General features: G+C 32.6%; 3 protein-coding genes across 4 annotated transcripts; all 3 read right to left on the bottom strand.

The window, feature by feature from the left end:
- Positions 1 to 1,607: 1,607 nt before the first annotated feature.
- On the bottom strand, positions 1,608 to 7,056 carry LOC105205081. The gene is made up of 2 exons (XM_039459668.1): positions 6,592 to 7,056; positions 1,608 to 6,035 (listed from the first exon to the last, which is right to left on the bottom strand). The coding sequence occupies exons 1-2, from the start codon at positions 6,772 to 6,774 to the stop codon at positions 4,398 to 4,400; spliced, it is 1,821 nt and encodes a 606-aa protein (XP_039315602.1). The 5' UTR covers positions 6,775 to 7,056; the 3' UTR covers positions 1,608 to 4,397.
- An 88-nt stretch (positions 7,057 to 7,144) lies between these two features.
- On the bottom strand, positions 7,145 to 12,249 carry LOC105201562 (serine protease gd). The gene is made up of 6 exons (XM_039459669.1): positions 11,574 to 12,249; positions 10,214 to 10,432; positions 9,534 to 9,696; positions 8,865 to 9,185; positions 8,366 to 8,751; positions 7,145 to 7,972 (listed from the first exon to the last, which is right to left on the bottom strand). The coding sequence occupies exons 2-6, from the start codon at positions 10,418 to 10,420 to the stop codon at positions 7,703 to 7,705; spliced, it is 1,347 nt and encodes a 448-aa protein (XP_039315603.1). The 5' UTR covers positions 10,421 to 10,432; positions 11,574 to 12,249; the 3' UTR covers positions 7,145 to 7,702.
- Positions 12,250 to 13,431: 1,182 nt separating this feature from the next.
- LOC105199004 (limulus clotting factor C) lies at positions 13,432 to 20,421 on the bottom strand. 2 transcript variants are annotated; one of them, XM_039459667.1, is made up of 7 exons: positions 20,213 to 20,421; positions 18,552 to 18,612; positions 16,949 to 17,179; positions 16,403 to 16,568; positions 15,490 to 16,149; positions 14,405 to 14,772; positions 13,432 to 13,943 (listed from the first exon to the last, which is right to left on the bottom strand). In XM_039459667.1, the coding sequence occupies exons 3-7, from the start codon at positions 17,156 to 17,158 to the stop codon at positions 13,662 to 13,664; spliced, it is 1,686 nt and encodes a 561-aa protein (XP_039315601.1). In that variant the 5' UTR covers positions 17,159 to 17,179; positions 18,552 to 18,612; positions 20,213 to 20,421; the 3' UTR covers positions 13,432 to 13,661. The 2 variants fall into 2 exon arrangements, with proteins under 2 accessions (XP_039315601.1, XP_039315599.1); XM_039459665.1 differs by lacking the exon at positions 18,552 to 18,612.
- Positions 20,422 to 21,638: the final 1,217 nt, after the last annotated feature.

Raw genomic sequence — 21,638 nt, 5'->3', positions numbered from 1 at the left:
TCGGCCGAGGCCGACTCAGCACGCCGGGGGCACCTGGTGCGGGTCCCCCGGCAGGGCCGTGAGGCCAAGCCGGCCTCAGGTCGGGGGAGAGGGACACCAGCCCTCCCCCACCTCTTCCCCTTTTGATGTTTACGGGGGTAAAGCCCGGGAGTCCGGCCCCCCGGCCGGATGTCCCGGGCCCCTACGCGCCGGACTAGTCCGGCGCGGCGGCATACTCTTCTCCGTGTTGGGGGGTGAGGAGGTAGGAAGGAGTTCCTTCCCCACCCCCCACCAGCACCCCGGCGAGGTGCTAGAGGGGGAGCGATGGCGCATTGTGACGCGCGATAGACATTAATATACTGAAAAAAATCATCTTATGTATAAAAAAAAAACATGTAGTAAATTGTCTAAGACAATTTTATTACATTGTTTATGATTACTTTAATTTCTCTTTCTTTTAAAGCCGAAAAGATTTTATTTCTTTAAATTACTATTTGCAAAAATGGTATGATTCCAATTAGTCAAATTATATTTTAGAACATCTAAATAAAGAAACTTCTAGTCACGTCTGAGTTTAACATATTAGGTGTTGGAATTAATTCGTAGCGTTTTACGAGAGATGGCTGGGATACTACAGTTTTCTGTTTTTACCGTCAGAAGCAAATTTATCTTAAATCAGTTGTTAGGTTAGGTGTTATTTTTACGACATCTTACTTTCACTTGTTAATAACCTCAAGTTATAATTATTTAAATATGTCTAAATTTATACCAAATAAAGTGTTTTTGCGGGAAGTTTTATTACATTACTTTCATATGAATAAAACTGCTGCGAAAAGCCATAGGATTTTAGAAGAAGTTTACGGTGAGCAAGCTTTAGCTGAACAAACGTGTCGGAAGTGGTCTGCGCGATTCAACAGCGGTGATTTCGACTTAGAAGACAAGGAACGACCTGGACAGCCAAAAAAGTTTGAAGAATTGGAGACATTACTTGAGGAAGACTCAACTCAAACGCTCGAAGAGTTGTCCACATCGTTGGGGGTTGACTTTTCAACAGTGGGAAAACGACTTAAAGCGTTAAGGATGATCCAAAAGGAAGGACATTGGATCCCATACGAATTAAAGCCGAGGGACGTTGAAAGGCGTTTTTTGACTTGCGAGTTACTGCTTCAACGGTACAAAAGAAAAAGTTTTTTACATCGGATTGTTACGGGTGATGAAAAGTGGATATATTACGATAACCCCAAGCGCAAAAAATCATGGGTTAAGCCTGGACAACCATCATCATCAGTACCAAAACGTAATATTCATGGATCTAAGCTTCTTCTTTGCATTTGGTGGGATCAACGGGGTGTGGTTTACTACGAACTGCTGAATCCGAATGAAACCATCACTGGGGATCGTTACCGACTGCAATTGATGCGCTTGAGTCGGACATTGGAGGAGAAACGGCCGGAATGGAGCGAAAGGCACGACAAAATTATTTTGCTGCACGACAATGCTAGACGGCACGTCGCAAAGCCAGTGCAAACGTACCTGCAAACACTGAAATGGGAAGTCCTAACCCACCCGCCATATTCGCCAGATATTGCTCCTTCGGATTATCACTTGTTCCGGTCGATGGCCCATGGTTTGTCCGCGGAGAAATTTACTTCTTATGAAGAATGCAAAACTTGGATTGATTCATGGATCGCCTCTAAGAACGAAGCGTCTTTTCGACGGGGTATCCGTCTTTTACCCGAAAGATGGGAAAAAGTTGTGACAAGCGATGGAAAATATTTTTAGTAATGTATTTTTATATTTAAACTTAGAATAAATCGTTGTTTCTCTCTAAAAAAACGCTACGAATTAATTCCAACACCTAATACTATATTAGAAAGTCTGTAAAATGTATTAAACGATCACAAATTTATATGCGTAAACTTCTTTTAAATTTGTAATCATAGTAAAAAAGAAGACTTACTTTATGCAACGAACGGTTCATATTAAAGCCCACTTTTAAATGATATCTACTATTATTGGACGGAGATGGGATTTCGATTTGTCCTATTATTTCAGTTGAACCGGATTTGTTCCTAAGTATGTAAGAATCAGAGCACGGAAATCCTTTTATCATCGTACCAGGCTGCAGCAGCAGCGCGATCAAAATAGAGATCATATTGTTAGCCATTTTGAGAAGTTCTGTTACAAGTCAACACATGATTATTTTAAATATAAAAACTCAATTTTTACGAATAGATCTCTATATTTAACACAATTTTGAAATATTAATTAAAGTGATTATTATTGGCTTCATGCTGGATTTTTTTGTCCTGAAAGAAGCTTTTTGAATAACAATAGTTATTTTGAATAATTTAGTACTTGTGAAAAGATGTATCGATACATCAGACCATTAGCAGATGTTTGCACTTTTACATACTGATTACATAATGTATCTTTCTTATCGATTACATATGTAACAAGATGTTTGTGTTAACAATAAGTTTCTCGTACCATAATTTTTCTTAATGTAAAATTATTTTCTTGATGAAGCAAATTAAGTTTGAATAAAAATATGTACCATGTACATTAAATACATATAGCAAAGTCACTAATACTGGCATATCATTTTAAAAAAAATAAAAACTAAAAATATGAATACAAATTAGAAAGAGTATTTTCAAATATAGCAATTTTTATAATACTGCCCCAAAACTGACAACAGGCAATAAGAAGCAGAATTCAGACACGGCCCTGTAGGGAAACAGTTAACTATCAAATAAATTGATAAACTATGTAATAAAATACGTTCTTATGTATTAAACAACATAGTTTATATAAGTAAATGGCTAGAATTAAACCTTCATTTTATACAGTTTTCATCGTTTAATTTAACACATTTCAAATTAAATTTGAAATCGAAACTCTGAATGACGAGAATCATTGTGACTGTCATGTATAATTTTCCACCTTTACTTTATTATATTCTTTTACTGTCGAAATTAATATTGCTTAGCTTTGGCGTTTTTGTCGGAGTACCAAAAGCATTCTTTTATCGATTATTGAAATACGCTTAAGCTTTTTGAATTATATGTGAATTTTTATTTACGTATCCTTATTCATTTATTTGTTATTTATTTGTTATTTATCTCTTTTTGTAACACTTTTGGCTAAGCATTCTGAAATTTTTTCTTTATGACCTAAAACAGAATTCAACACCGCACAATCTCTTGATATTTGTGTGTTAATCTTCGAAATTACGTAATCACAACTTTACCGTATCTTCACAAGACTGATCAGTACTTTAACGTTCTTGAAATACGTTCAAGGTTTCCGTTTTGATGCGTTCGAATGGTGCGATAGTAAATTACTGAGAGTTAAAATTATTATGACTTGGATGACATCATTCTACTGTCTACTTGTTTGAGGTGGCACATAGGACATCAGGCTTCTGCCTATTAGATGCGATGATACTTGCTGCGCGGCAGAAGTTGACGCAATAGCCAATCAAAACTTATACCGCGCGGAAAAAGTTAAATTCGATACAATTTGATTGGTTAACGCATCGCATCTTGGCGCCGCATCTAGTGAATAAGAATTATTAGGCTGAATGCAACAAGAAAAATGAGAAATAACCATGCTCCTCACCTCCTAAAAATCCTGAATGACGTACGAGAAGAAGGAGGCCTGGGAAATTTTCGTATATCTGTTCTTCGTACATCAACAAATCTTATAGTCCATTAGATGACAGAACAGGATTTTGATACATATTGCAAAAGGATTTATTACTATAATCAAATTAGGGAAACTTATTAGGAGAATTAAATCATGAAACAGATAAGTTCGAAGGTTTTGAGTAGAATGTCGTGAATACGATAACCTTAGTATCTATACGCGATGTGTCCACTAACAGACGTATTTGACAATACGATACTACATTCTGTTATTGAAATTGTAGTTAACTTTTTTTTTACAAAGTGTGTACAAATTTTTCTTCCGCAATTTTTCAAGCTGTAGCTTTAAGTAATTCCAAAGATGTCATACTGAGAGAAAAAATATTAAAAAATCTTAAATTAAAAGAGTTTTTACTTAACACAGAAAGATTGTTTGGTATAGGTTCTAGTAGCTTATTTACTTGCAATTTAAAAATTTCTTAATTGAAATATTTGTGTAAATAAAAGAGACATAATTTTTATTGTATTGAAGATATAATGTTTAATCAAGTAATTCTCTTGTTGTTATAGAAAATATTTACCGACTGCTGATTCTTCGAGAATTTATAAGACAGGAGTACGCATTAACAGTGGTAACGGCTGCAGTTTCACAATTTCTTATATATTCAGCTAAATAAATGAATATTCATTTCTATTCTATAAGTAACATAGATGGTATTGTGAAATGCGTGATTAATTCGATTAAAAGAGCACAGAAACGCGCTCAAACTAACTAGAACGATATGACAAAGCGCCAGCGCCGTAGCCCTCGTAAGCAACATTATCAACAAATTGTTCGGCCAAATGACGTAGCTTATTGTCGATGCCGTTTGCACGTTCTATCATCTGTAGCAAGTGAGCTAGTAATCTACCCCTAGTTGGATGGGCATTCAAATCAATTTGTCCTATTTTTGTCTCCAAATCATCCTGTGACAAGAAGTTCTCCAAGCTTCTATATTCATCCGTATAAATGTCCAAGTAAGGCAAAGCCTGAAGAAGATCATTGATATCGACTTCCCCGATCGCTTTCTTTCTACCAGTTTCGATTTCTACTTGAGTAAAATTAGCTAAGTACGTTTCCAATTTACTGACGCACTCGGCCTGGCCTTGATCAATTCTGTTATCAAACGTGTTCAACAGTTCGGCGATGTTCTTCGACAGAACGCTATGCGGAAGAAAATCCGAAGTTACCAATGCTCTCAATGTTTTCCATGCGGCGTTTATCGGTCCGCCGATGTCCTCCGAAGAAGTAAAAACAAGTGCCTTCTGCCAGACATCCGACTTGACCGTTCTGTCCGTAGCCACATCCAAGAGGAGTCTTCGAATTCTGATGGAGTCCTCCTTTCTTGCTAGCGCGAAGAAGATCGGTGCGGCAGCAATAGAGCTCCTCAGAAGTTTCCAACGTTTCTGTCTGTTTCTCAGAATCAGCTCACCGTAGACACTGTCTACGATGTTCGTTATTTTACCCTGATGAGCCTGCTGACGTCTGAGTTGGCTGACGAAAGCTAGCAACAGATCCTTCCAGGATGCGTACTCGAAGGGGGAAAATTGCTTCATGACATCCGATAGATCCGTATTATTCTGCTGGATCATAGACAGAAACGCGATACCATCTTTTGATCTAGAGATCATTCTATCCCGAGATATCAGCAGGGTGTAGTTCAAAATGTTGTTCTGAAAGAAGTCGGCGAATTCAGCGGATCCTCGACACTCCGAGGGCCTTCGTAGGAACGGCAACAACACGTTGGTGGCTATCAGCGTCTCGTTTTGCAGGGGCAGACTGAAGATTACGTTGGCGATCAGCGCGTACGGATCGGATGCCAAGTTGAAACCGGTCAATACGTGCTTGCCTTGCGATCGTAGATGTTCGACGAGAAGCACGACCGATTCTCTCACCTCCGCCGTCGCGTCGGGTATCCGCAGATTCGCCAACATGTATGCGATCAGTTCAGAACGCGGAGAGATGACTTTATCGTAAATCAACGTCACCGTCTCGCCGATAATCTTCGGCCAAAGTCCTTTGATGCCTTTGACCGGCGTGTGGTAGGTCAGCAAAGAAGCTGCTTCCTTCAATTCTCTCAAGGGGATCTTCTCCAATGGATCGGCCTTCAGCGGTCCGAAAGTAGGTCTGTAGATCTCGTCGGCATCCAGAAGACCTTCCGACAGGGATCGTCGTATCAAGGATATTGCCGGAAGAAGATACTCAGGCAAATGGTCCTCCATGGATCCAAAGATATTGTCCAACTGCTCCGCGATAGGCGCGTACGTTATGGAAGATAAAACGTCGAGACACTCGAGCATTGAACCTCCATTTTTCAAATAATCCTCGATTACCTTTACGGAGTGGTGCATCTCATAACTCTGTATCTGTAAGAATCGGAAGTAAGTGGAGAACATATCGCACAGATTTTGACGTTGCGCCAAAATGAAATACTACTTTACACATCTCTCAAAAACAATTATTATTTAAAAACAATAAAAGCACCACAAAAAGTATTACTTTGGATTTAATAACGAATTCGGCTGGAGTGCACTATTAATGCACGTTGTACACTGATCTAATTTAAGTATAAAAATAGAATACAAATATCTCGATTAATAAAATACATACTTTACTGAATTCTAGAATAAAGTATATTGAGAATTTTACACTTTAACTCGTTTATTTATAATAAACATATATCTTTACGTCGATTTGTATACGACAGCTTTCATGCGCACTAGTGTGTCCAATCGAATTTGCTATAAAATTATTAAGATGGACAACATATGATTATCAAGCGTTAAAATTAGAAGAAACTTGTACGTATTCGTTCAATTAACTTATTTCGATGATACATCTCCAATATCACACTCCTGGACCTTTTTTCGTATAGACGATTTCTTAAACTTACGTTTTACTTATCCTAAAAGCGAAACTTACTGGCAACTCGTGAAGAATTTTTCCAAGATTATGCTTCAGACGTGCCGCCGTTTTTAACTTCAGCGTCAGTTTTCTTTCCAGGGACAAAGAATATCCTCCGGCATCGTCTAATTTAGACGATTTTGTGAGGATAAATCCGAATAGGTGGATCAGTATACCGCAATGGAGCCACATTTTCTGCATCGAGAGCTGATTCAATCATACTGTCGACGGTGTCAAATTGAAAATATATATATAAAGTATTGTTTGAACTTGTGTGAGCAATCGTAAATTACTTTTGTTAAAGCGTACGGGTGCGATAGCGCGAATTGAATCTCTGCTATCGGGAGCGATATAAAGATTCGTGATTGCAGATGTGGGCAGCGTTAAACCGTGATGATGTCATGAAACTATCTGGTGAAATGTAATTTTTTTCTTTCTATTATTCTCACCTAATTATTATTTTTAATATATCAAAAAAGCGTAATAAATAAAACACACGTATTTATAAAAAAAAGATTAATTTTAATTAATCTGTGTGTGTATTTTTAAATATTTTTTTAATTTACAAAATAGTGTATAGTACGAAAACGTATGTATGCGTATAGTTTAACCGTGTAATTTTATTTTATAAAAAACTTTTATACTTACATGTTAGACAACTAAAACTTATACCGTTAGAATAGCATACATTTAATGTAGTTGCATATAATGTAATTATGAATTAAAATTGCCAGCAATATTTTTTTGTACTTTTTGTAATTTTTTAATGTAAAAAATTAACAAAACGATAGATTACATAATACAATATAGAGTAGAAAATTTCATAAGTACATCGATAAACATATTATAACACGTTATAATTGCGTTGTTACATGTTATAATATGATTTATTCTTAATTGTTAAAAATTCATAAAAACAGACAACTACATTTCATGCGTTTATATTCACATATTTTAATAAATTTTAATATTAACATTGTAATAAGTTCATTATAGCTATAGGAATCGTCATTGAAACTAAAACTTGTAATTTTCATCTTCACAGATATACAAGTGGTGTGACTTTGTTGGTAAATCTCCATAAGAAGGTTGTCGACGACATTTCGTGTTCCGCGATGCGAGATCAGCGTTAATTGGAGATCTGTACCAAAATCCAGGATATATATTTGGCCACGTCGACGTACACGATGTATCTCGTAGGATCGCACAAATATGCTTCGTTAAACATCGATCGTGAAACGATACCACGTAACAGAAAACGGCGATTGGTATAGTCGTAAATCACTAATCCGCTCCCGCTGTCACCGTTACAAGGACCTGTCTCGTTTAGCCAACCGGCACAAAAGGTGCGCTCCGAAGTTAAACTCGCGAATGTAGTGTCGCTACGAAGACATGTCTCCTGTAATTTGATAAAAATTCACCTATGTTGTGTGATCGATGATCGAGCTTATCGGTTCGAGCGCATTCGTCAATTCCACCTGAGGGGTGTAAAGACTTTGACAAATCTATTTGTTATGGGCACATGCAGTAAATATTGTTATTGACAATGCCACATTAACAATAATCTACATAACTACTTAACTTAACGAAATCAAATAAAGACCTCACGTCATTAATAATGCAAAAATCTCCAAGCATTTTCCTTCCGCAATATAAATATTACGGACTTGTCATCGAGGTGTCATCCCACATTTCGGGTATTTGGTTTTCAAAAACTTTTATTCATTGAAATTTAACTTATATGCCGATCGAACAGCGATAGAAAATTAGCTCACTATTAATTTAGTCTTACCTGCTTCACTATTGGCACTCTCACCATCCGTGGATCGTCAGTGTTTCGACGACCTGTCTTGTCTTTCCCTGTCTTGTCGCCCCATCCTACAACGTATCCCAACCTATTGACAACGTGCTGAATATCAGTTAAATTATTGGGCCATAGACAAATAGGTCTAATGGAATTGCCATATTTGATGGGCCTCCTGAAGATCAAAATCGCCAAATCAGAGTCGCCACTTGAAGAATGCGTATAGTCGGGATGAATCACATAGTTCGCGACCTCTTGATTCAAGCTACCCCTTTCACGCCAATGGGTCAAATTAAATCGTCCCAAAGCCACCAGTAATGCGTAGGGAGGCCAGGTTTCGTTGCCACGATTGTTTCTTTTCAAACAATGCGCCGCTTTAAAAAGAAAAAGTAAATATGCATAAAATATATTTTATTATGTAGACATTCGAGACGCAGAAAGTATATTTAGCAATGTCGGATTGCTTTTCTTTAATTTTTTAGAGTACCTGTTATAACATGTTTGGTTGTTAAAACGGAACCACCACATTGAAACTGAAAGTTTTCTTCTAAAGTATTCGTAACAAAGATTGCTGCCAACCACGGCCACTCGCCTGGCTGTGTCAGAAATCCATGATAAGTTAACGGATTTACGATATTTAACGGAAACGGTTTACCGCAATCAGTATCATTGAATGACACTGGATTCAATAATGAGATGTTGCTCTCAAAGATAGGGAAATTAGGTGACGATTCTTGAGTGATCGAGTTTTCGCCTGATGAATATACGATTCTCTCTATCTCTTTAGTAGTTTGGACATCTGTTGTTTCTGAAACAAAATAAAGCGTTGTAATAATACTTTAATCTCATGTTATTTTAAAATAAGGAAAAAGAATTTTATTCTCTTTTAGGAAAAAAAATCTCAGAGAACACGAATAATCGTGAATTCCTTTTTTACATAAATATAGAAACGCGTGTAATAATAAAACAAATTTCAAATATTTCAGTAATCATTACCTTTGTATTTATCTTTGCTGTTTTTGTTAAAAATTATGCACAATCAAATACAAAATATGAACTAATTTGATGTGTTCGAAAGAATGTATTGTAACTTTTACTTTTGTTTTCTGGAAATGTATGACATTTGTGTAGCCCTTCAAGTAAATGCGTAACTCACCTTCATTGCAAAGTACTTTATAATTAAATATTATTTTAGTCAGTGTTGGAATCGGTTGACCCACGGGAAAATAAACATGATACAACAAGGTTCTGTTTTGTTGAACAGCTCGAATGATTTCTTGTTCCAATTCTGCGATATCTAATTGAGCAACTGGTTCTTTCTAGAATGCATATGATTAAATTATTTCTATTTATTATATGAATAAAGGATGTGACAAATCGAATAAAAATTCTAAACAACTTCTATTAATTATTTCTTGATCAACCGTTTCTAGTAACTAAAATCGCGAGACGACTATTTCCATTTTTTTTAGACATTTGAAAAAGGCAATTGAATAAACTTTTAGACAATTCCAAAAATTCTTTCACATGGCACAAAACATGCAACAAACGATCTATTTTTTCCAAAACAATTTTATTACACTATTTATGATTATTTTGAAGTTTAACTTCTCTTTCTTTTGAGGTAGAAAATACTTTATTTATTTAAATTACTATTTGTAAAAATAATTATAATTATAATCAAATTATATTTTTAAGAATTTAAAAAGAAAAAACTTCTGATAACGTCTGAATTCAACGTGCTAGACATAGTCTGTAAAATATATTAACAGTCACAAGCTTATATGCGTAACTTCTTTCCTACATTTCTAACAATAGTAAAAAAAAAATATTTACCCTTTGCAGCAAAGGGTTCGTATTAAAACCCACTTTTAAATGGTATAGGCTATTATTTTTTGACGGGGATGGGATTGTGATTTGTCCCATTATTTCACCAATTGAACCGGGTTTGTTCATAAGTATGTAAAAGTCAGAGCACGGAAATCCTTTTGTCATCGTGCCAAGCTGCAGCAGCAACGCGATCAAGACAGAAATCTTAGCCATCTCAGAAAAGTTCTGTTACAAGCAACCACAATATTGTTATAAATTTAAATATAAAATATATAATTTTTACAGATAGATTTCTGTTTAATACAATTCTGAAATAACTTATTAAGCAAAGAAAACATCATTAGCATTACAAATTTTTTCATTCTAAAAAAAAACTTTAAATCATTTAATAGTTGTTAAAACTTTATCAATATATCAGGTTGGCAGATGTTTGCATTTTCATACTTTCTAACTTGTATATTCTTTTTTTATTGATTGCAACTTTCATAGCTATTCATATCGACAATATTTTCTTCGTACTGCAGCAATTTTTATTAATGTAAAATTATTTTCTTGGCAAAATAGATTAAATTGAAATAGAAATCTGCCATGTATACTAAATGCATATAGTACTTAATACTATGTAGTATATTCGTTCTGTTCGATAACCTTGTTATTTAATAAATCAGATACTTTATTTATGCTGATATGTTACAAGGTCAGCAAAGATAATATTGTAATTTCGCTTTTAAATTGTACTTTACTTGTTCTTTCATTAGTAGTTTTTCGAACATTCTCTTTTTAACGACAATTACAATATTTTATCAATTCGAAAGATTGATCAGTCTAATTGCATTCAATTTTTTAAAAGGTTTGAATGATTCAAGTTTAATAACTGTGATAACAGCTTTGAACAAAGAAAAATATTTTAATATGAAACTGTTTTGAAAAAAAGAAATTATTAAATCCGTGTTGAGATTTGCACAAAACGATCAATATTTAAATTGTTCATATTAGAATAAAGAAAGAGTTTAAATATTAAACAAGTTAATAAACAAATGAATGCAATATGTGTAATCAATTAAGATATTAATAGATAATAACAATGGAGCATGGTGGATGAAACAACTCTCTCATAAATTCGATATTAATTCTGCAAAAACATATCAAGCCTTGTTTGAAAGGTATTCGCATAATACATGATAAACAGATTATTCAAATATGTGGAAATTCCAGTCATGCATAATACTATCGGAAAACAGGTTTTGCTCTAATCGTTAATTACTTTTCTAGATAATTATGTTTATATAAGGAAAACTACTACATATAGTGAACTGTAATATCTACGTGCGAATTAGAGTATTTTGTGCATTCTACGAGCACACACCTTACACCTTGATTATTCAGCAATCGTCCACATATAATCACTGCTTTATTAAATGGAGTTTGAGTAAGATTTAATGCGATTTCCGAGTATGACTGCTCATCTTTATTTTATTATTCCACTGATACTTCCAACGGTAAACGGTAACGTTTACCTCTTGCGTTTTTATTGAAATTTCACACTATCTTCTTGCTGATCGCATAAGTACGTTTCAAGCATTTCGAATTATACTTCTCCGGTATAGTTTTATTTGTCTATTTTTGTTTATTTATTATTTATTCCTATTCACTTCCAAGGCACTCCTTTGAGGCACTCTTAGCGAACTTCACTTTGAAGCACTTTTCAATGATCTAAAATTCCTAATGGAATTCAATATCACGATAACCGGCTTCGGATGTTCAGCATGCCAATCGTCGGAGCTACACTCCACGGCCTTGTTGAATCTACACGAGACTAACCAGTTTCTTTACCGAAACGCCTCGAAACACATACAACTTTCGCGTAGAAGATGCATTTAGATAGGGAGGTAGTGGGGCATCGCGAGTCGAGGCGAGCATTGATGACTCGCTTCGTATCAAACTTGATAAAGGCGGAACGCAAAACATCTTAGCTGACGATACAACTCGCAATGACAAAAATCCAGAGAATACGTATATTTAAAATACCCACTTGTCCTGATGATATTGAACAAAAAGAAAATATTGGGAAGTCCACAAGTCTACCGTTACGTCAAGATAATTAGTATTGTAAGAGATACAGATTTTAAAATAACAAAATGTAGTTACAGTTTATTTGAAAAAAATATAATAAGGTGTTAATACATATACACATTTTTTTTATAAATAATCAGATATAGATTCACTTTCTTTAAAAATAAATCTATATACATAATGTATTTAATAATATTGGATGTTATTGTAATGTAATATATATCTTATATCTTTTAAATTTTCTCATTCTATACTATATTAAAAAAAATTTTTTTTTAACATAAATAACATTTCAAAATAAATATTGCATAACAAATATTTTTAATTAAAATTTAAAAAATCTGTTATGCAATAATACAAATTACAAATGTACATTGCACTGTTAACTCCTCAATAAACATAGTTAAAATACGCGATCTTCGCGATGTCAACTGTTCAAGAGGTAAGTGCTGAATGAAAACCAATCAGCAAATTGGAAAAATAACAACAATAAACTTTGAAAATTCAAGTATGGATGCATTGCACTTTTTCAAATAAGACTAGCACGTAACGCGCCCTAACGCACGCGCTTTAAATATAATGTATTATAAATTTAATTTAAAAATACATTAAATTTCATGACATTTTTAACAGTGTAATTAAAATAATGTGGATTTCAACACTTTCTTCTTTTTGCGCATTTCTTACTTAATTATTATAACACATCATAAAAAAGTAACAAGGTTACATATAATATTGCATTAAAAGAAAAGAAATAATTTTATTGACACACTTAAATATTTTTTAAGACTTATAAAATAGTATAATGGTGTAAAAAGAGTATGCATGTAAATCCCATAGCCTTTCCTTGTAACTCTTTCAATTTTAAATGAATTTAAAAAAAAAATAATATATATATATATTTTATTATATATATATATATATATATATATATATATATATATATATATATATTAAACAGACAAAGCTTAAACGTTACAGATTTACATTTAACAGATTCCTTTCATTAACATAATTACGAATATTTTTTGTACTTTTATAATTAATTTAATTATAGTATAAAATGCATTGATGAGGCGTTTAATAAGTTAAATTAATATATCCGGAACATTGAATAAGAGAAAGAGAGAGAAAGAGAGAGTGTATTATAATACGTGTTACGATAAGATTTATTCTTAATTATTTATAAACCTACAATAATAATATAATAATTACATTATATCACTTTATACGTTTCATTTTACTATTGTGATAACTGCATTACGATACGAGAAATTACTGTAAAAAGTCAAAAATAAAATCTTGTAACTTCAATTCTTAAATCATTTGCATAATTAAGTGCCATGGTTTTTAATAAATTTTACATAATAGAGGTAAGAGATTACTCATTACTGTACGGGTAGATCTGCTGTTGAATCCAAGGTAGATACTTGGCGACGTCAGCAAAAACAACGAACTTGGTAGGATCACATATTTCTAAGGGTCCATTGCTTATCGTTAGTGAAACGACGCCGCGTAAATGATAACGTTGCAAAGCATAGTCAAAAATCATCAGTCCGCTTCCGCTGTCACCATTACAAGGAGTACTTCCTGACAAGCCGGCGCAAAAGGTGCGATCAGATGTCAAATCGTAGAAACTCCTGTCATTCTTAAGGCAATCCATCTATAATTTGTGAAATTACGTCTAATTTTCATCATTTGTAGTAGTTGATTTTATAAATGATAATGGTAAATCTGATTCGACATATCTCCCGACATATCGTTAACATCTTGCGTTACTTTAAGAATTTAATGAAAAATTGTTTTTATCGTGCGATTGCACGCAATGATTTATAAAGCATCGCAATATACGCATTGAATAATAATTTTATAACAGTTAATTATCTAAACATACGAGTACATAACCGTACAAACATAGGAAAATTAAATAGAGTATTGAACGTCGTCGTTGTAAAAATTTCTAAGCATTTTTCTTTCACGATATAAATCCGATTTTGTTGTCATCATGTATTCTCACATGTCGAATGTTTCATTTTTAGAGAATCTCGCTTATTAATTGAAATTCAACGTGTACGTCAATCAAATTCACGAAAAATAAAAAACAGATTTTTTAACGGTTTTTACCTGGCTGACTATCCTGAGCTTCGCCAACCGTGGATCCTCAGTGAAACGATTATTGTCTTCATCAAAACCCCAACCCACAACATATCCCATTTGTCCAATGGTATGTTGAAGAGTGGTTGCACCGGACCACAGGCAAATAGGTTTGATGTAGTCGTTATAGTCGATGGTTTTCCTGAGTATTAAAATCGCCAAATCAGAGTCGCCGTTGAAAGAATGCGCATAGTTGGGATGGATCATATAGTTTGCGACGTCGCGAGTTGTGGATTCCTTTTCACGCCAATGGGTCAAATTAAATTGACCCAAGGCCACTTTTAACACATTAGGGGGAAAAGTGTCGTTGCTATTGTCCAACTTCAGGCAATGCGCCGCTGTAAAAAGAAAATGTATGCATGAAATACATTTTTTATAATCCCCACTCTTTGTTGGGAAACAGTACAAGAAAAGAACAAAACAGTAAATAAGGTAACCGTACCTTATATATCCTACCTGATTGTTGCTAATTTTTTATTGAGTCTAAAATTAAAAACTAATGGTCAGATTTAAAGTAAGGAAAATTTCTAAACACTAATTTAAAGTATGAGACAATTTCAAATATTTAAGTGTTGGAGTGAAAATTAAAAAAAAAGAAATTATTTAGATATTGGATATATATGTTACATAATATGGTTTAATTGTATTATTTGTTCTTTTTTCACAAGAAGTATTCAAAAAATAAATAACAAAGTGTTACATTCATAAGTTTATTAATATATTAATATATAAGGGTACACAAAGAAACTACTTTCGTCAATAATCCATTAAGTAAATAATTGACCTATCTTAACTTTTCTCGCTTAAAACTATGTCTCATGAATTGGAGTTTATTATGTGAATTAAAATTTATGATTTAAAGTAATAAAAGTACTGAAAAAACATTATAATCGATGTGAGTATACTCATTATTGATCTAGGCCATTCTAGGCTATAGGTAGGTAGAAATAAATCTGTTGCGATCTAAGAAAGGAAATCAACATAACATAAAAAGCTCACATAGTTTGACATACAGAGAATATTAGTAATATACGATTTTTCTTATATTAACATACCTGTTAAAATATGTTTTTTCGTCAAAATACTACCACCACATTGAAAGGCGAATTCAGTCCGTTCGTTAGCAACGAAGAGTGCCACTAGCCACGGCCATTGACCTGGTGATGTCTTGGCTCCATTAACAACCAGATAATTTGGATGTCCAGATCTACTGTTGACACCACAATTGTAATTTGAGTTCGGCGCCGGGATCCGGCTAATATTCATCAAGAATGGATTCTGGTTAATTCCCGGAGAGAGGGTGACGTTAGTAGTTATCCTCCGAGTAGTTGGCTGACTTATTGGTGCTGGTCTCGGTGTTCGACGTGGGAGAGTTGATCTTGGAGTTTGAGGCGACGTATCGGAATCCGTCAAGAATGGGTTCTGGTTAATTCTCGGAGAGAGGGTGACGGTAGTTTTTTTCTGCCTTTTCTGTCGAGTTATCTTCCGAGTAGTTGGCTGACTTATTGGTGTCAGTCTCGATGTTTGAAGTGAGCGAGTCAGTCTCAGAATTTGAGGCCAGAAAGTCGGTCTTAGGGTTTGAGGCGAGAGAGTTGATCTTGGAGTTTGAGGCGACGTATTTGGTATCGTATACTGTAGTGGGATCGTGTCTGGCAATGTCAGAGTATGTTCCAACGTGTTAGTAATTATGATATCTTCAGTTGCTGAAACAAAATCTGACAAATATCACAACGCTTTTGTGAGAATATTTTAGATTTTGTGTGCGTGTGCTTGTGTGTGCGTGCGTGCGTGCGTGCATGTGTGTGTTTGGGAGTGTGTAGAGTAAGCTTTATTTTTTAATGTATTTTTGCAATCTCAATAAATTATGGATAATCGAACACAAGATACGAATTTGTGACTTAAAAAATGAATATCTGTAACTGTTCCCTCGAACATGACATATTTATATCAAGCAAATATAATATTCACCTTTGTGACCTGAACAATATTGTTGACCATTGAACCATATCCCGGTCACTGTTGGAATTACATGGCGTAAGGGAAAATGAACATAATACAACACATTCTTATCCTGATAAACAGCTTGAGCAGTTTCCTCTAGTGATCGTGCCAATTCCAAAAGACCAACATATTTCTGAAACGTATTAATGATCAAATTATGTTTATTTATATAAGAAGGTGCTATTAAAGGTTATCATAAAATGTGTTAGTAAAAAATTATTTTTTATATACACTCAATTATACAAATAAATTACTCTTTCTTAAAAAAAATTTGTTTTAATTCATTTATTTCCAAGTATATCCTCACATGTATAAGGCAAAAAAATGCTTTTTTTAAAATATTTTTGTACAAACAGTATGACTTTATATCATTTTGTTTCAGAAATGCTTCAGCAAAGAAACTTCTGGTCATTACTACATATGCTGAAAATTATTAGAAATTTTGCATAAACTATAAACTTGTGTGTACATACTTCTCTTTTGCATCATTAATATAAAAGAAAAAATACTTACTGAAGGCAACTTTACATTCATTTGAAAAGCTATTTTCAATTGGAGATCACCAGTTTTTGATGGGGATGGAATTTTGATCTGTCCCATTACTTCGTCTGTTCCAGGTTTTGATATAAAAGTGAAGTATTGAGGACACGGAGATTTCTGTCCTTGTACTAGCGTACAAAGCAACTGCGGCAGCAACGCAATCAATATGCACGCCTTAGCCATCTCGTGAGGCTCTGTCACAAACTTTAGAAAATATATAATTTAAAAATAGTTAAATTCATGAATCGCGTTTTTAATATTTTAATTAATAATTTTTGATATAGCTATTTTAATCAAAGTGATTATTGGATTCTTTTAATATAGAAACAATTTTTTTAGCGTCTTAAAAAGATTTAAAAAATAAAATACGTAACTTTTTTCTAGGAAAATTTAGAAATACAAGTTTATTATGTAAATACGATTATAAGATTGACATTTACATAATAAGATTAGAGAACAGGATTTGGATTCGTAGTGCAATATGATTTATTACTGTTTACCATAAGTGACTAGGAAAACTGATAAACGCAGATAGCTCAAATACATTTTAAGTAGAATGTCATGAATTGTTATATTATATGATAAACTGTTATTTGCAAACACAATGTAATACTGTATGGTCATTAATAAAAAATTCAAATCACAGTTTCTTGACAATAAATTACTAATTTTTTGTTTTATTATATTTTTTTGCAGTTTTTCAACATTTGAAGAAGATCGTCAATATCGATATACCACTTGCATCCTGGATTTTGGGGCATATAAAATTATATCATATTATTAATAATATAGTCATTATTATTTAAACTGCGTAATTTACAAAACAAAATTATAAGAATATTATTTTTGTATTTCAAAATTTTTATTTTATACAGAAGAAAGCCACAAATATGTGAGTTATGGTTTTTCATTTCTTTAATTAATTATTTAAACAGATCATGTTTTTGTCAGTGTTAATAAAATGCAATGTTTAACACGCAAGTTTTCACGAAACAAGGAGTGTTATTTTAAAACATTTATGATATGCAATAAATAATTCAGTAGATGTTACTTGCTTCTAAATAATTTAACAAACGGTAGAACTCTATCAAGATGAGTCGGTCGATTTGTGCATTTATTAATAAACACTGTGCTCATAATCCTCGAAAGATCAATGCTTTACTTATGTGTATGTCACATGTGAATAAGTCAACAAAAATAATAATTCTGCTTGCATAACTTCAATTACTTTCCAGCTATACAGTTCTGTTTTAACGACTATTATAGTATTTCAAATTAACCAATCATATTTGTATCTTAATTGTTTAATTATAAAATGTCAAAGAAATTAAACAATTCAAGTTTAACAATCTGGCTAAACAATCAGTTCACATGAAAAAAATCTTTAATGTTAAATTGCTTAGGAAAGAGAAATTATTCTATAGATTCACGCTGTGAACGACAGACATTTATATCATTATGTTAATAAACAGAAAGTTTGGGATGTTAATAACAAACATGTACATTCAATAACAAATATATATGCGTATCCAATTAATCGGATAAAAAAAACAATTATTTTAATGGCACAACTCACTTTTTCAAAAATTTGACGTTTCGTATTGAAGAACACTCTCTTCGTCAAAAAGATATCCACTCTGAATAGCAAACAAATATTTATTTAAAACCACTTTTTCAGTCACGTTTTAATTACAATTAAAAAGAAAACAATTTCATAAGGCGAACATCGACACCTGCGCACGAATTAAAATATTTGGAACGTTCTACGAGCACATATTCATCTTGCACCTTGATCATTTAGCAGTCGTTGAACCGGTAGTGGTGGATCACACAAAATCATCGCTTCATTAAGCGGATTTTTTTTATATTTTATTATTCCACTTTATTATATTGCTTTACTATCAATACGTTAGTAATGTTTATCGCATTTTTATTGGAATATCCTTAATAGCACAGTACATTGGCTTTACATTGATTAACATTGGCGAAACATTGGTTATGTTGGGAGTACATTGGCCAATATTTCCCAATAAAGAACCAATATTGGTCATAGAATCAATTGCACATGTACTTATAATATTGCTCGCCAATTAATAAACAATATTGCATTTACATTGGAGGTGCATTGGCCAAGATTTGCCAATGTAAAGCGAATATTGTTTATTACAGAAATAGTAATGTACTGCCAATATTACAAGTCAACAATTTTATAATATTGCTCTTACATTGGAGGTGCATTGGCCAATATTTGCCAATCAAAAGCGAATATTGTTTTTTAAAAAAACAGTAATATGCTGCCAATGTTACGAGTTAACAATGGTACAATATTGCACTTATATTGGAAGCGCATTATTGGTCAAGATTTCCAAATCTAAAGCGAATATTGGTTATAAAAAAAATATTAATGTGCTACCAATGTTACGAGTCAATAATTGTATTGCAAATATTATCAATAAACGAAATAGGTCCATAAATGAAGAAACCTCAATCTACATTCCAATGAGCAAACAATATTTTTCAATTGTTTAAAAAATTTTTTTTTTATAAAAATTTTTTATAAAAATTTTTTATATTTAATTTGTATTATATTGACATATATTTTCTAATTGCATTCTTACTCAAACAAATAACAGAAAAATTATTCCAGATACTATTTCGCATTTGTGAAATTAGTAAAAAAACTATAATTTTATATTTGTTTATGTAAATAATGTGCTTTAATTATACATATTTCATTTTTTTGATAACGTATATTGACCTGATCTACCAGTTATATACAAGTATCAGCACAAAGCGTTCACAGGTCATCACGAGGGATCAGTTCGCAGCGATCACACAAGTCAAACAACGTTCACCGGAATCGCGACTTTGGATGGGTGATTGCTTGGGTTAAAAAAAAAATTGGACTAATATTGGTTAAAGTGTCAACCTTCTAATATTGAACCAATGTTGAAAATCCAATGCACAACCAATATATAATATTGTATTTGTTTTTTTTTCAATATTGGTTAAATAAGGGTCGATATCATACTCTGCAATATTGGACCAATACTGAAAATTAATTCTCACTCAATATAGAATATTGGGTTTACATTATTTCCCAATATTGAATCAATATTTTGTGCTACTAGGGATTGTATTACATTTTCTTATGAACCACTAGAATATATATTTACGTATTGAATTCTTCTTCAATAACTTCTCGTTTACATATTCTTATTTATTATTTATTCTTACTTATTTCCGAGGCACTTTTTTGAGGCAATTTTCGGCGAATCACTCTGGAGCGCTTTCTGATGGTTCAAAGTCCCCGGTTTCAGATGTGCAAGTCCTCGGAGTTATGTCCACGATCTTGTCGAACCTTCACGAGACTGAGCACTTTTCCACAGACACGAAACGGAAAACAATTTCTATATCGAAGACGTGGTCGGATGCGATATTGAAGCATCGCGAGTCGAGGCGAGCATTAATAACTCGCTTCGTATCAAACTTGATAAAGGCGGAACGCAAAACATCTTGGATGATACAAGTCGCAATGACAAAAGTCCAGAGAATACGTATATTTGAAATACCCACTTGTCCTGATAATATTAAACAAGAAAATAATATTGGGAAATCCACATGTTTACCTTTACGTCAAGATAATTAGTATTGTAAGAGATACAGATTTTGAAATAACGAAATGTAGTTACAGTTTGTTTGAAAAAATGTAATAAGGTGTTAATACATGTACACATTTTTTTCATAAATAACCAGATATTGATTCACTTACTTTAAAAATAAATCTGTATACATAACGTTTTTAATAATATTGAATGTTAGTGTAATGTAATTCATATATCCTATATCTTTAAATTTTCTCATTCTATTCTATATTTTAAATATTTTTTTTTAACATAAATACCATTTCAAAATAAACATCGCATAACAGATATTTTTAATTAAAATTTAAAAAATCTCTTATGCGATAATACAAATTACAAATGTACATTGCACTGTTAACTCCTCAATAAACATAGTTAAAATACGCAATCTTTGCGATGACAACTGTTCAGGAAGTAAGTGCTGAATAAAAACCAATCAGAAAATCGGAAAAATGACAACAATAAAGTTCGAAAATTCAAGTATGGATGCACTGCACTTTTTCAAATAGGACTAGCACGCAACGCGCCCTAACGCGTGCGCTTTAAATATAATATATTATAAATATAATTTAAAAATACATTAAGTTTTATGACATTTTTAACAATGTAATTAAAGTGATGTGGGTTTCAACACTTTCTTTCTTTTTGCGCATTTCTTATTTAATTATTATAACACATCATAAAAAGATAACAAGGTTACATATAATATTGCATTAAAAGAAAAGAAATAATTTTATTGACACACTTAAATATTTTTTAAGACTTATAAAATAGTATAATGGTGTAAAAAAAGTATGCATGTAAATCCCATAGCCTTTCCTTATAACTCTTTCAATTTTAAATAAATTAAAAAAAAAAATATATATATATATATATATATATATATATATATTAAACGGACAAAGCTTAAACGTTACAGATTTACATTTAACAGATTCTTTTCATTAACATAATTACGAATATTTTTTGTACTTTTATAATTAATTTATAATTAATTTAATTATAGTATAAAATGCATT

Source organism: Solenopsis invicta, chromosome 2 (assembly GCF_016802725.1).
Source record: "Solenopsis invicta isolate M01_SB chromosome 2, UNIL_Sinv_3.0, whole genome shotgun sequence".
NCBI lineage: Eukaryota > Metazoa > Arthropoda > Insecta > Hymenoptera > Formicidae > Solenopsis > Solenopsis invicta.
Note: the sequence above shows the minus strand (reverse complement) of the source record. Positions and strands in the feature narration are given on the sequence as shown.